This window comes from Rhinoderma darwinii, chromosome 11, assembly GCF_050947455.1.
Source record: "Rhinoderma darwinii isolate aRhiDar2 chromosome 11, aRhiDar2.hap1, whole genome shotgun sequence".
NCBI lineage: Eukaryota > Metazoa > Chordata > Amphibia > Anura > Rhinodermatidae > Rhinoderma > Rhinoderma darwinii.
The window spans coordinates 80,357,849-80,373,264 of NC_134697.1; the positions used below are offsets into that span (position 1 = coordinate 80,357,849).

General features: G+C 39.9%; 1 protein-coding gene across 2 annotated transcripts in view; it reads right to left on the bottom strand.

Annotated features, from left to right (window-relative positions):
- TUBGCP2 (tubulin gamma complex component 2) overlaps positions 1-15,416 on the bottom strand; it is a 98,492-nt gene that overhangs the window by 53,558 nt on the left and 29,518 nt on the right. For both annotated transcript variants that reach the window (XR_012851072.1, XM_075841819.1), the window contains exon 7: positions 7,195-7,394. Coding sequence is in view for 1 of the 2 variants with exons in the window: in XM_075841819.1 (XP_075697934.1) it covers positions 7,195-7,394 (200 nt within the window). In the remaining variant the exon portion in view is untranslated. The remainder of the gene's footprint in view (positions 1-7,194; positions 7,395-15,416) is intronic.

A 15,416-nucleotide genomic window follows, 5' to 3' on the forward strand; every position in this document is an offset into this window, starting at 1 on the left:
GTTATCTTGCATATTTAATAAAGCTTTGTTTTGATATTTTCTGATAATATATTGGCTACAGACTCTGTTTCTCCTATATCTTTATAAAGGAGGTAGTAGCAGTGGGCGACACGAGCCAGTGAACCCCGCTACCAAACCAGCCCTTTAAAACTTAGGTAGAACAATAATCATGTGAAATGGGGAAATCCTCACAGCTGGAGTAGATGTTCCAACCTGGAGCGTCCCCTGGACAACAGTGATAAGGCTATCTAGCATAAATAAAGGCAATTTTTGAGCGCTCTTTAGCATCTAAGTGCGATTCAGAATGGGAGACTTCCTCTTCTATAGAGTCCTTGCCTAATTAAAAAAAAAAAAAAAAAAAAGAAGGGGGGCGTACAGCAAACCCCTAGCCAAGGGGAGCTGACTACGGAGGAGATACTTGGTCTGTTTTAAGCGGACTGCTATGCAGGAAGCCCATGATGGATAGGGAGACCTAGGAAGGTCAGCCACTGTAGAAGACCAGGATTGTGCCCAGTCGGGCTCTGTGAGGGCCAGCTCAGGAAGAGGCGTTCCACGGATATCATACTCTGGGCCTGGCAGGCAGGGCAAAATCGTCAAAACTAACCATATTGGGATATAGAGTTGCACAAAGTGCAAATAAAGAGGTGGCTAATTAATCCAGCAGGACGCCTCGCAGCTGGATTCTCACATCTCAAGTAGCTGTCTGGGACACCATCAAGCAAAAAGGGTAATCTGCATGAACACAGTAATTGCACGTAAGGAAGGGAAAAAAGTGGTATCTGGGTCGCAGAAAAACGGAGCGCATGAAATACCTGCATAGCCATGCTAGATACGGAGTCTAGTTATAGAACAAATACTCCACACATGAAAGAGGGAAATATGTCCTGTCTTGTGCTCGCAATAGCTGCATACGCATGTCAGATACAAGATCTAGCAATGACAAAATTACTTCGACCTATGGGAGGGGAGTAATGTGGCTATCTGAAGCATAGCCATGTCAGTTACAGGTCTAGCAGTGGCCCAATTACTCCATCTATAGAAGGGGGTAATTTGTCTCCTTGGTGTTAACAGAAACCTGTGGATAACACCAGTACTCCACCTATAGAAGTAGAGACAGAAGAAAATACCGGGCTGGTCTTACCAGGATAAGCAGATGTTCTCTGTGACAGAAAAGGAACCGCAGGACCTTAAATAGACTCTGTCACCACATTATAAGTGCCCTATCTCCTACATAAGGAGATGGGCGCTATAATGTAGGTGACAGTAGTGCTTTTTATTTATTAAAACAATCTGTTTTCACCACTTTATTAACGATTTTAGATTTATGCTAATGAGTTGCTTAATTCCCAAGTGGGTGTATTTTTACTTTAGACCAAGTGGGCGTTGTACAGGGGAGTGTATGACGCTGACCAATCAGCGTCATGCACTCCTCCCCATTCATTTACTCAGCGCATAGGGATCCTGTTAGATCTTATAGTCTTATACTAAACACATTAACAATACTGAAGTGTTTAGACAGTGAATAGACATTCCACGGGATGTCTATTCACAATCTCTGCACTTCGTTACTGTTTCTGCGGTAGTTATAGCCTGCCTCCTAGTAGAAGAAGCTATACCCAAAAGGTCATTATCTCGCCCCCCCCTCCCTCCCTCAATGACACAGAAATGAAATCAACAAAAAAAAAAAATAATAATTACAGAAAATAGGAAGGTTAACGTTGGTCAAGGATTTGGTATATATTTGGGGAGTAGTAAAAACGCCAAACCAACGATTTAACACTTTAAAAAAAGTGAATATATCCCTAACCCCAATTTATTCCTTGAAAACAAATTCTGTATGACGTTACTGCCACTAGGCGTCTCCCTTTCTGTAATCTGATGTCCAACCCCATCTCTAGTTATAGAGCAGAGAAGACGGACTGCAGGAAGTGGGGTTTGCCTCTACACAGCCTGCCTATAGAAGTCTATGGAGAGTGGAGCAGGAGAAGAGAGGAGAAACAGACTGCTGGTAAGAGTGTTTTAATCACCCTAGTGCTGTATTTTTAGATACACTGCTCACTACTGCTGTATAAACATTCTCCATGCTGCTGCCGCATATATATATATATATATATATATATATATATATATATATATGGGATAGATCGAGATAGTAGAGCAGGAATCTCCTCTTCTCTGTGTATAGAAAGCATGATTGCAGTTATGCTCTACCCATTGTCTCAAAAACAGAGAATCAGTGAGCGAGCCTGCAGAGGACAAAAAAACGCTAAAAAAAAAAACCCGAATACAAGTCATATAATAGCCAGAAATAGTGTTTATTGACCAACCATTCGTTTTTTTCATTGTCGCATTCCAAGAGTCATAACTTTAACTTTCCATCTTTGGCCACTTTTGACCTTCCTGACAGAGCCTCATTTTTCAAATCTGACATGTTTCACTTTATGTGGTAATAACTTCGGAATGCTTTTACCTATCCAAGCGATTCTGAGATTGTTTTCTCGTGACACATTGGACTTTATGTTACTGGCAAAATTTGCTCGATACGTTCAGTATTTAATTGTGAAAAACACCAAAATGTAGCAAAAAATTAGAATTTTTCTCAATTTAAATGTATCTGCTTGTAAGACAGGCAGTTATACCACACAAAATAGTTGCTAATTAACATCCCCCATATGTCTACTTTAGATTGGCATCGTTTTTTGAACATACTTTTATTTTTCTAGGAAGTTACAAGGCTTAGAACTTTAGCAGCAATGTCTAACATTTTCAAGAAAATTTCAAAAGGCTATTTTTACATTGTATATTAGAAACCCACAAAAAGTCACCCCATTTTAAAAACTTCACCCCTCAAAGTATTCAAAACAGAATTGAGAAAGTTTCTTAACCCTTTAGACGTTTCACAGGAATTAAAGCAAAATAGGTGAAATTAACAAATTTCATATTTTTTTGCAGAAATTAAGGTTTAATTAATTTTTTTTGTAACACAGAAAGTTTTACCAGAGAAATGCAACTCAATATTTATTGCCCAGGTTCTGCAGTTTTAGGAAATATCCCACATGAGGCCCTAGCGTGCTTATAGACTGAAGCACCGGCCTCAGAACAAAGGAGCACCTAGTGGACTTTGGGGCTTTCTTTTTATTAGAATATATTTTAGGCACCATATCAGGTTTGAAGGGCTCTTGCGGTGCCGAAACAGTGGAAATCCCCCAAAAGTGAACCCATTTGGGAATCTACACACCTCAAGGAAATTACTTAGGGGTATAGTGAGCATTTTGACCACACAGGTTTTTTTACAGAAATTATTGGAAGTAGGCCGTGAAAGTTAATATCTACATTTGTTTCCAAAGAAAATGTAGGTTTAGCGATTTTTTTCTCATTTCCATAAGGACTAAAAGGAGAAAAAGCAGCGCAAACTTTGTAGAGCAATTTCTCCCGAGTAAAACAATACCCCACATGTGGTCATAGACGGCTGTTTGGACACACGGCAGGGCTTAGAAGGAATGGTTTGCGGAGGCCATGTCACATTTACAAAGCCCCTGAGGGGACAAAACAGTGGAAAGCACCCACAAGTGACCCCATTTTGGAAACTACTCCTATTGAGGAAATTATCTAGGGGTGTAGTGAGCATTTTGACCCCACAGTTTTTTTCCGGAAATTATTGGGAGTAGGCCCTGAAAATGAAAATCTAAATTTTTTCAAAGAAAATGTAGGTTTAGCTAATTTTTTTCTCATTTCCACAAGGACTGAAGGAGAAAAAGCACTACAAAATACGTAACGTAATTTCTCCTGAGTAAAACAATACCCCACGTTTGGTCATAAACGGCTGTTTGGAAACACGGCAGGGCTTAGAAGGGAAAGAGCGCTATTTGGTTTTTGGAGATCACATTTAGCAGGAATGGTTTGTGGAGACCATGTCACATTTGCAAAGCCCCTGAGGGGCAAAACAATGAAAACGCCCAAAAAGTGACTCCATTTAGGAAACTACACCCCTTGAGGAATTCATCTAGGGGTATAGTGAGCATTTTGACCCCACAGGTGTTTCATAGAATTTATTAGAATTGGGCAGTGAAAATAAAAACAGTCCTTTTTCTTCAATAAGACGCAGCTTTAGCTCAAAATTTTTAATTTTAGCAACAAATAAAAGGACAAACTGAACCCCAACAATAAAGCAATTTCTCCAGAGTACAGCAGAGCTCAGAAGGGAAGGAGCGCCATTTGGCTTTTGGAGTACAGATTTTGCTGGATTGGTTTCTTGGCGCCTGTGGGACCAAAACATTGGAAACCTCCCAGAAGTGACCCAATTTTGGAAACTGCACCCATCAATGCATACAGCTAGGGGTGTAGTGAGCATGTTAACCCCGCAGGTGTTTAGTAGAAATTCGTGTGAATTCGATGAAGAGTGAAAATGGGATTTTTTTCCATAGATATGCCAATATGTGGTGCTCAGCTTGTGCTACCATAACTAGACAACTCTCTAATTATTATGCTGTGATTCCGGTTTTATAAACACCCTACATGTGGCCCTAATCTTTTGCCTGGACATTTGACAGGGCTCAGGAGTGAAAGAGTACCATGTAAAATTGAGGCCTAATTTGGCGATTTACAAAGTATTGGTTCATTGCAGAGGCTCTGATGTGAAATAAAAGAAACCCCATTTTGGAAACTACACCCCTCAAGGCATTTATTAAGGGGTGTAGTGAGCATTTTTACCCCACAGGTCTTTTCCATAAATGAATGCGCTGCGGATGGTGCAAATTAAAAATTTATATTTTTCCCTAGATATGAAATTTCAGTGGCAAATATGTCGTGCCCAGTTGTGCCACTGGAGACACACACCCCAAAAATTGTTAAAAGGGTTCTCCCGGGTATGGCGATGCCATATATGTGGAAGGAAACTGCTGTTTGCGCACGCTGTAGGGTTCAGAGGGGAGGGAGCGCCATTTGGCTTTTGGAGAGCGGATTTTGCTTGGTAGTAGATTTGTTTGAGTATTACTGGTGTTTCCGTTTATAATGTGGGGGTAAGCCGGGCACAGTATATCAGGGGCATAGTCAGGTGGTATAATAATGGGGTAAAAAAATAATCCATAGATGTATGTTACGCTGTGACACAATCCTTTCCGCACAGGCCAGTGTCGCACTGATAAATGGTGACCTTTCTTATCCCCCTTCTGGTCCACACTCTGCACCTTTGCAGTTTGGGGAATTTTGCTGGGAAGTGTTGTCCTGGTATAATACAGGCGCCCTCACTTCCAGCAGATATGTTTGGGCCCTCCCGTTCCTGGTTCCCTAATTTTAGGTCCTTGATAAATTGCCTCTTGAAACAGAAGAAATGTTCCCCTCGGGCACAACTGCATATTTTTTATTTCCTGAATTATTGGAGCCTTAATTTATTTATTTTTTCATAGATGTAGTGGTACGAGGGCTGTTTTTTTGCAGGATGAGCTGTAGTTATTATCAGTACCATTTTGGGGTACATGCGACTTTTTGATCACTTTTTATCCTATTTTTTGGGAGGCCAGGTAACCAAAAAAAACGCAATTCTGGCATAGTTTTTTTTTTTTTTTTATACAGCGTTCACCATGTGTTATAAATTACATGTTAACTTTATTCTGCGGGTCAGTCAGAATCCGGCGATACCTAATTTATAGAACTTTTTCATGTTTTACAACGTTTTGCACAATTACTTTTGTAAAAAGAATGTATTTTTTCTGTCGCCATGTTGTGAGAACCAGAACTTTTTTGTTGACGGAACTGTATGAGGGCTTGTCTTTTGCAAAACGAGCTATCGTTTTTATAGGTACCATTTTTGGATACGTGCAACTTTTTTGATCACTTTTTATTCCAACATTTGTAGGGCAAAGTGACCAAAAAACAGAAATTCTGGTATCGTTTTACACGTTTTTTACGCTGTTCACCGCGTGCAATAAATAATATTGTATACCAAATACGTATGGGTTATTATATTTTTTTCAATAATAAAGGACTTGATAAGGGAACATGGCGATTGTGTTTTATTTTATTACTTGAAACTTTTATTATCTTTTCAAACTTTAATTTTTTTCACTTTTTTTAAACTTTTTTTTCAAGTCCCACTAGGGGACTTGAAGGTCTAACTGTCTTGTTTTTTTTTTTTTTCTAACACATTGCACTACCTATGTAGTGCAATGTATTAGATCTGTCAGTTATTTACTGACAGCAAGCCGATTAGGCTTCGCCTCCCGGCGGGGCCTTATCGGCTTCCGTAGTGGTAGAGCAGGAGGCCATTGTGTCTCCTGTTGCCATAGCAGCAGTCGGCAGCTCTGATTGCATGTCAGGGCTGGTGATCTGCTAGCAACCGCTAAGATGCAGCGATCGCTTTCGATCGCTGCATCGAAGGGGTTAATGGCAGGGATCGGAGCTAGCTCCGGTTTCTGCCGTTACAGGTGGATGTCAGCTGTAACATACAGCTGACATCCACCGCTGATGACGCCAGATCAGCTCCTGAGCCAGCGCCATCTTGCCGGCGGCTACGGAAGCTGTTCAGGCTCTGCCGCCCGGCGTGTCCTGACTGGCTTCCATGCTAGGCAGACCGGGAGGCCAGTATTAGGCCTCCGGTTGCCATTGCAGCCACCAGAACCACGGCAATTTCACTGCTGGGGTTCCGATGAGCTGCAAACACCTTAAATGCAGCGATCGCGTCTTTTGGGTGAAGCAGCACAAATTTTTACAAACACACTCCAAAATCTTGTGGAAAGCTATCCCAGAAGAGTGGATTGTGTTAAAAGGAGGCCCAACTCCATATTAATACCCATGGTTTTGGAATGGAATATCCAATAAGCTCATATAGGTGACATGGTCAGGTGTTCACATATTCTATATGGTCAAAAGTATATAATATGTTTGTGGCTATTGAAGCCCTTCCCTGCCAAGACATAGGATATATCATAGGTAAATCCAATAAAAAAATAAAAAGAAGAACGGACATTTATCCTATTTGCAAATGTGTTACAATATGTTCATCACATATAAATATTTTAAATGACTCAATTCCTTCAGTACACCATATGGTTAATAAACTTTTAGTTTTAGATTTTAAATGTAATTTTGACCCTAGAACTACATACGGTTTAATAATTTCTAGACCAAAAAGGCAAAACAAACATGTCTATGTTTGTGAGTGAAATCATAAAATATGCAAAGAAAAGTGACACTTACCCAGTGATGCCAATACCTCCATTGTCCTGAGTGTGGGTTGGATGTAGAACCACAGTTTCTGCAGGGACAGCAGTCCCTGCCTCTGCAGGTGTTCCAGCTGTGTAACGAGGATCATGTATTCTTTTACCAATGTCCTCATAGCTGCGCTCAAAGCATGGTTCACTTGTCCATACTCAAATAAAGATTTCTCCTCAATGAACCTGTGATGTATAGTGGGGCTTAATTAGAAATATATACATAGAAAAGCAAAATATACATATACATGTGACCAAAAAATATCTGGAACTGGTTTGATTTCAAGTGGTAATTTACTGCATAACCCCTTCCCGCCGCAGCCACTTTGGGACTTCCTGACAGAGCCCCATTTTTTCAAATCGGACGTGTCACTTTATGTGGTAATAATTTTAGAACACTTTCCCCAACCCAAGTGATTCGGAGATTGTTTTCTCGTGGCACATTGTACCTTGTTAGTGGTAACATTTGGTCGATTCGGACGAAGACGATTTTCTCAAATCTGACGTGTTACCTTATTTAGTAATAACTTGGGAATGCTTTTACCTATTCAAGTGATTGAGATTTTTTTTCTCGTGACATATTGTACTGTATGTTAGTAAAAAACATTTGGTCGATAAATGTAATATTTATGTGTGAAAAACACCCAAATTTGGAGAATGTAAATGTATCTACTTGTAAGCCAGACAGTAATACCACACAAAATAGTTACCATTTCATATATTCCATATGTCTATTTTATATTTCCATTGTTTTTTGAACGTCCTTTTATTTTTCTAGGACGTTACAAGGCTTAGAACTTTCGCAGCAATTTCTCATATTTTCAAGAAAATTTCAAAAGCCTATTTTTTTCAGGGACCAGTTTAGTTCTGAAGCTGCTTTTAGGGCCTTATATATTAGAAAGTCCCCATAAATCACCCCATTTAGAAAACTGCACCCCCTCAAAGTATCCAAAACAGCATTCAGAAAGCGTTTTAACCCCATAGGCTTTTCTCAGGAAATAAAGCAAAGTAGAGGTGAAATTTACAAATTTCATTTCTTTTTGCCAAAATTTATTTGTAATAAATTTTTCTGTAACACAGAAGGTTTTACCCGAGAAATGCAACTCAATATTTATTTACCAGATTCTGCAGTTTTTAGAAATATCCCACATGTGGCCCTAGTGTGATAATGGACTAAAGCACAGGCCTCCGAAGCAAAGGAGCACCTAGAGGATTTTGGGGCCTCCTTTTTAAAAAAATATATATTTTAGACACCATGTCAGGTTTGAAGAGGTCTTGTGGTGCCAAAACAGTGTAAAAAAAATAAAAATAAATAAAAAGTGACCCCATTTTGGAAACTACACCCCTCAATGAATTTATCTAGGGGTAAAGTTATCATTTTAACCCCACAGTTTTTATGCTAAATTTATTTGAATTAGTTTGTGAAGATGAGAATCTACTTTTTTTCTGAAAAAACATAGAATTTTTTAATTTTTCCAAGGAATAAAGGACAAAAAAAACATCCCAGCATTTGTAAAGCAATTTCTTCCGATTACGGAAATACCCCATATGTGGTAATAAACTGCAGTTTGAATCCACAGCGGGGCTTAGAAGTGAAGAAGAGATATTTGGCTTTTGGAGGTAAGATTTAGCTGAAATGGTCATGTCGCATTTGCAAAGCCCCTGAGAGACAAAAACAGTGGAAGCCCCCCAAAAGTGACCCCATTTGGGAAACGACACCACTTAAGGAATCTATCTAGGGGTATAGTGAGCATTTAGACCCCACTGGTCTTTTTCAGAATTTATTACAATTAGGCCGTGAAAATGAATATCAACATTATTCCCACTAAAATGTTGAATTTTTTCAATTTCACAAAGAATAAAAGGAGGAAAAAAGCACCCCAACATTTGTAAAGCAATTTCTCCCGAGTACGGCAATACCCCATATGTGGTCATAAATGCTTTTTTATTATTATTATTTTTCCGTCAATAAAGTGGTTTGAGGACTCCTTTCTTGCGGGACTTACTGTAGTTTTTATTGGTACCATTTTTTGTCACGTACAACTTTTTGAGCAGTTTTTGTTAAAATTTTTTTAGAGCGGAGGTGACCAAAAAACAGCAATTTTGGCGGTTTCAATTATTTATTATTTACAGCGTTCACCGTGATTTCAATAATGGTATATTGTAATAGTTCAGACTTTTAAGGACGCAGCGATACCAATTTTGTGTATTTTCTTTATTTTTTACATTGCTTTAGTGAAAAAAAATTGGGAAAAGGGTTTTCTTTTGGTCTTTAAATATTTATTCAATTTTTTTCACGAATAACTTAATTTACTTTTTTTTTTACATATTCTCCCAGTCCCCCTAGGGCACTTGAACCGGCGATCATTAGATCACTGGTACAATACACTGCAAGACTAATGTATTGCAGTATATTGTCATTTTTACAAGCTCCTGTAACAGCGTGATCGCTGTTCCTGTCCGTTAGTCCCGGGTGTCAGCTGTAATACAAAGCTGACACCCGGAACGTATGGCACGGGCTCAGCGCGTGAGACGCTCCATACATCCCACCCGCACACCACGACATGATGTTAAGTCGTGGTGCACGAAGGGGTTAATGCGCAACGGGTGGTGCGGAGTGTAAATTACAATTTTCCACTGATATGCCATTTTAGTGCACTATATGTTGTGCCCAGTTTGTGTCACTGAAGACAAATACCTCATAAAATATTAATCGGGTTCTCCCGGACATGGCGATGCCAGATCTGTGGGCGTAAACTGCTGTTTGTGCGCGCTGCAGGGCTCAGAAGGGAGGGGGCGGCATTTGGCTTTTGGAGCGCAGATTTAGCTTGGCAGTTGTTCTGTTTGGCGTTTTACTGGTATTTCAGTTTATAATGTGGGGGCATATGTAATCTGTGCGGGGTACATCAGGGGCATAATAAGAGGGTATAATAATGGGATAAATAAATAATAATCCGCAGATTTGTGGCCAGTGTCGCACTGATAAATGGCGCCCGATCTTATCCGATTTTGGAATACTTTGCACATTTTGCATAGTCATATTATTTCTTCTTCACCGGAGCCGTGTGAGGGCTTATTTGTTGCGGGACAATCTGTAGTTTTCATTGGTACCATTTTGGGCTACATGCGGTTTTTTTTTCACTTTTTACTCCATTTTTTGGCAAGCCGGGTGACCAAAAACCAGCAATTCTGGTTTTTATTCTTTTTTTTTTTATGGCGTTCACCCTGGTCTATAAATGACAATTTTACTTTATTCTGCGGGTCGGTACGATTATGGCGATACCATATATATAGGTTTTTTTAAGTTTTGCAGCGTTTGCACGATAAAATCACTTTTTTTATAAAATAATTTCTTTTTTGTGTCACCATATTCTGAGAGCTGTAACTTTTTTATTTTTCAGTCAAAAAAGCTGTGTAAGGGCTTGTTTTTTGCGGGACGGGTTGTAGTTTTTATTGGTACTATATTGGCGTACATGCGACTTTTTGATCACTTTTTATTGTATATTTTGGGAGGGGTGGTGACCAAAAAATAGTGATTCTGACATTGTTGTTTACTTTTTTTTTTTGCGGTGTTCACCGTGCGGGGAAAATAATATTATAGTTTTATAGTGTGGGTCGTTACGAACGCGGTGATACCAAATATGTGTACTTTTATAGTGTTCATTTTTTTCCTATAATAAAAGACTTATTATAGGGAAAAAATGCATTTTTTTGTTGATGTAACGTATACGTTTTATTTTTAAACTTTTAGAAAACATTTTTATTATCTCTTTTTTTTTTTACTTGTCCCACTAGGGGACACTTAGACTTGCAGCTCTGATCGCTGCTGGAACACATTACACTACCTACGTAGTGTAATGTGTTCGAACTGTCATTGTGACGTGACAGTCACTCTGACAGGAAGCCTCCGGCTGGTCCTCAGACTTCTGTACATGGCAGCCCGGAAGCCAATGTCTGGCGTCCGGTTGCCATGGGTACCATCGCCAGCCCCCGTGATTTCACGTGGGAGCTGCTGATCACCGCTAAACTCCTTAAATGCGGCGATCGCAATCGACCGCCGCATCGAAGGGGTTAACTGCCGAAATCAGCGGCGATGGGCCGCTGATCGGCAACAGGGAATGCAGGGCAGACACCCTGCACAGTTGACAGAAGCTGCGGTGTAGCGCCGTGCGGCGGTTAACTGTCAAAGTACAGACGCAACTGTACGTCGAGGTGCGCCAAGTTACTGCTCATCTTGACGTGCAGTTATGTGAAGGTGCGGGAAGGGGTTGATTCCTTAATTGTAAATAAAAAAACACCATCATTTATAGAAAATGTGCAAAAATTAGCATTTTGCTAAATTTTAATGTATCTGCTTATAAGAGATATTAATACCACACAAAATAGTTACTAATTAACATTTCTCATACGTCTTCTTTATATTTGCATAGTTTTTTTGAACGTCCTTTTATTTTATTTTTCTAGGACGTTACAAGGCTTATAAGTTTAGCAGCGATTTCTCATATTTTCAAAACCTATTTTTTTTAGGGTTCAGTTCTGGAGAGGCTTTGAGGGCCTTATTAGAAACCACCCATAAAGTGCCCCATTTTAAAAACTTCACCCCTCAAATTATTCGAAACCACATTTAGATAGTTTCTTAACTCTTTAGGCGTTTCACCGGAATTAAAGCAAAATGGAGGTAAAATTGACAAAAAAAAATATTTTTTTTTGCCGAAATTTCATTTTAATACATTTTTGTAGTAACACAGAAGGTTTTACCAGAGAAACACGACATAATATTTATTGCCCAGATTCTGTAGTTTTTAGAAATATCCCACATCTGGCCGTAGCGTGCTACTGGACTGAAGCACCGGCCTCAGAAGCAAAGGAGCACCTAGTGGATGTTGGGGCCTGCTTTTTATTAGAATATATTTTAGGCACCATGTCCAGTTTGAAGAGGTCTTGTGGTGCCAAAACCATGGAAACACCCCCGAAAAGACATCATATGGCAAACTACACCCCTCAAGGATTTTATCGAGGGGGTATAGTGAAATAGTTAAATAAGTTTTTAGTAATTTTCAGTTATAACATAGAAAAGAAACAGGTAATACAAAAGTAAAACAACTTTGAGAAGACGCACATACATTTTCTGGAAATAGTACATAGAATGTAAAGTAGATCTTGTACAAAAATATAAAGACAAAGACATCTTTTAGGAGATTGTAGCGAGTTTACGGTAAAAGTGGAAACAATCAGACCGACATAAGCCTGTCATGGGTATAATAGGGAAGAAGTAGGCAGTTAAACTTTCTAAATGCCCTCCACGGTTCCCATAGAGAAACAAAAGTATGTCTGGTACGCAATTTGGTATAGTGAGCATTTTGGCCCCACAGTTTTCTTTGCTGAATTTATTGGATTTAGGCCGTGAAAATAAATAAACATATTTTTCCAATAAAACGTAGAAAGGAGAAAAGGGCTGGGCTTAGAAAGGAAGGAGCACCATTTGACTTTTGGAGCTCATGTTTTGCTGCAATGGTTTTCGGGTGTCATGTCGCAAAGCCCCTAAGGGAGCAAAACAGTGGAAAACCCCCTAAAAGTGACCCCCATTGGGGAAACTACACCCCTGAAGGAATTTATCTAGGGGCATAGTGAGAATTTTGACCCCACAGTTTTTTTGCTGAATTTATTGGAATTAAGCCGTGAAAATGAAAGTCAACATTTTTCCACTAAAATATTGCATTTTTTTCATTTTCACAAGGAATAAAGGAGAAAAAGCATCTCAATATTTGTAAAGCAATTTCTCCTGAGTGAGTCAATTCCCAAAATGTGGTCATAAACTGCTGTTTGGACACACAGCAGGGTTCAGAATGGCCCTATTTGGCATTCAGATTTTGGCTGATTGGTTTTTGGGCGCCATGTCGCATTTGCAGAGCCCCTTAGATACTAGAACAGGGGAAATCTCATAAAAGTGACTCCATTTTGGAAACTACACCCCTCAGGGCATTCATCTAGAGGTGTAGTGAGCATTTTTAACCCCACAGGTGTTTCATAGATTCTATTAGAATCAGGCAGTGAAAATGAAATTTAATGGCCACAATGGCCAATAGGAGAAAAAACATAACACAATTTGTTACTCAATTTCTCCAAATTATGGCAGTACCCCATATGTGGCCCGAAACTGCTGTTTGAGCACATGGCACGGGTCAAATTTGAAGGAGAGGATAGGTGTTCGAGTGCATTGTCGCATTTGCAGAACTCCCTTAGGATACCAGAGTACAGTGGTGAAAGAGTTGCTCTCACAGGTAGATTAATTATCAAGTGTATTTAATTCAATATCCGGCCAGAGAATAGTAATACAGACACACACTGCTTAATTACTGTCAGTCTGTGGGTTTGTGAACCCACTAGGCCGCACCACCGTAGCAGGGAGGCAGCTGGCAAAACTATAGAGCACCCAATCAGTACAAAGTCCCGCACAAGGGTACCTGAATAGTCCAGGCAGTGGCAGAGGCTTTAGCACAGATGGAGGTGGGTGCAGCCAGTTGCGCCAGACGTGGGGGATGACAGCAGGTGCCGTAGGATGCGCCAGACGACAACAGGACACGACTCCAATCACTAACAGGCTCAGGAACAAGAACACAGCATGGCATACAGGTAGCAGGGCACGGGTAAACACTAAGAGACCATTTGCAAGGACTAACATGGGAATACTAAGAAAGCTCAGGCAATGAGCAAACTGGCAGGGCCCTTCTTATAGTCCAGGGTGAAAATGGGCTAATTACGAATGTTTTACATGTGCGCGCACTGACCCTTTAAGGACAGGCGCGAGGGTGCACGCACACCCTACGGGACACAGCAGAGGGGAGCGGGAGTGAGCGCTTGCACCTCCGGTGGGGGAGATGTGGGCCATTGCTCACCAGGCCATAGCTGCAGCCGTCGAGGGGGGGGGGGGGGAGTAATCCAGACGGTCCGCGGCAATGGATGCTACAGTTATGACTATAATAATCACATGATATTATCTATGTACTGTCTTACATATAAGTTCATTCTCAGAACTAAATCTTGTGAAATACATAACGGTTAATTATTGTCTGTAATCTCTCAGTATGCCATCTGTATACGGTCCCTGTGATAGGCCAAATCTGTTCCTCTTTTCAAACCGCTTATTTCAAAACTGCTCATAAGACATTTTTAACCCCTTCCCGCCGCAGCCCTTTTTCAGATTTTCATTTTTTCCTCCCCACCTTCCAAAGGCCATAACTTCTTTATTTTTCCGTCGATATAGTCCTATGAGGGCTTGATTTTTGCGGGACAAGTTGTAGTTTTTCGTAGCACCATTTATTTTGCCATATAATGTACTAGGAAACGGGAAAAAAATTATTTGTGGGGTAGAAAATGAAAAAAAAAACAGCGATTCCACCATAGTTTTTTGCACGCCATTTTTACGGAATTCACTGTACAATTAAAACAACATGTTAATTTGATTCTGTGGGTCAATACGATTACGCCGATACCAAATATGTGTAGTTTTTTCTATATTTTACTACTTTTACAAGTAAAAACCAAAGTGTAAAAAAGAAAATTAATTTTGTTTCGCCAAATTCCGAGAGCCACAACTTCTTTATTTTTCCGTCGATTAAGTGGTATGAGGGATTATTGTTTGCAGGATTAGCTGTAGTGTTTAATGATACCATTTTGGTGTAAAGTAACGGTTTGATCACGTTTTATTTCATTTTTTGTGGGAGATCAGGTGACCAAAAAATAGAGATTCTGGCGTTTACAATTTTTTTTTTTCTTTACGGCATTCACCGTGCGAGTTAAATAATGATATATTGTGATAGTTCAGACTTTTACGGACGCGGCGATACCAATTATGTTTATTTTATTTATTTTTTTACTATGCTCTAGGGAGAAAATGGAAAAAGTTTTTTTTTTTGATCTTTTAAGTTTTGTTTTTTTTTTTACACAAAAAAAAACAACTTTATTTAACTCCTTTTTAAATTTTTTATTAGTCCCCCTAGGGGACTTCAACCAGCGATCGTTAGATTGCTTGCACGATATACTGCAATACTAATGTATTGCAGTATATCGTGATTCTGACAGTCTCCTATGAAGCCCTGCCGGAGGCAGAGCTTCATAGGAGTACCAAGATGGCGGACCTGGGGGACTTCGTCAGACCCCTAGGCAGCCGTGCGAACCAACGGCTCACCCCGATTTCGCCACGGGGGG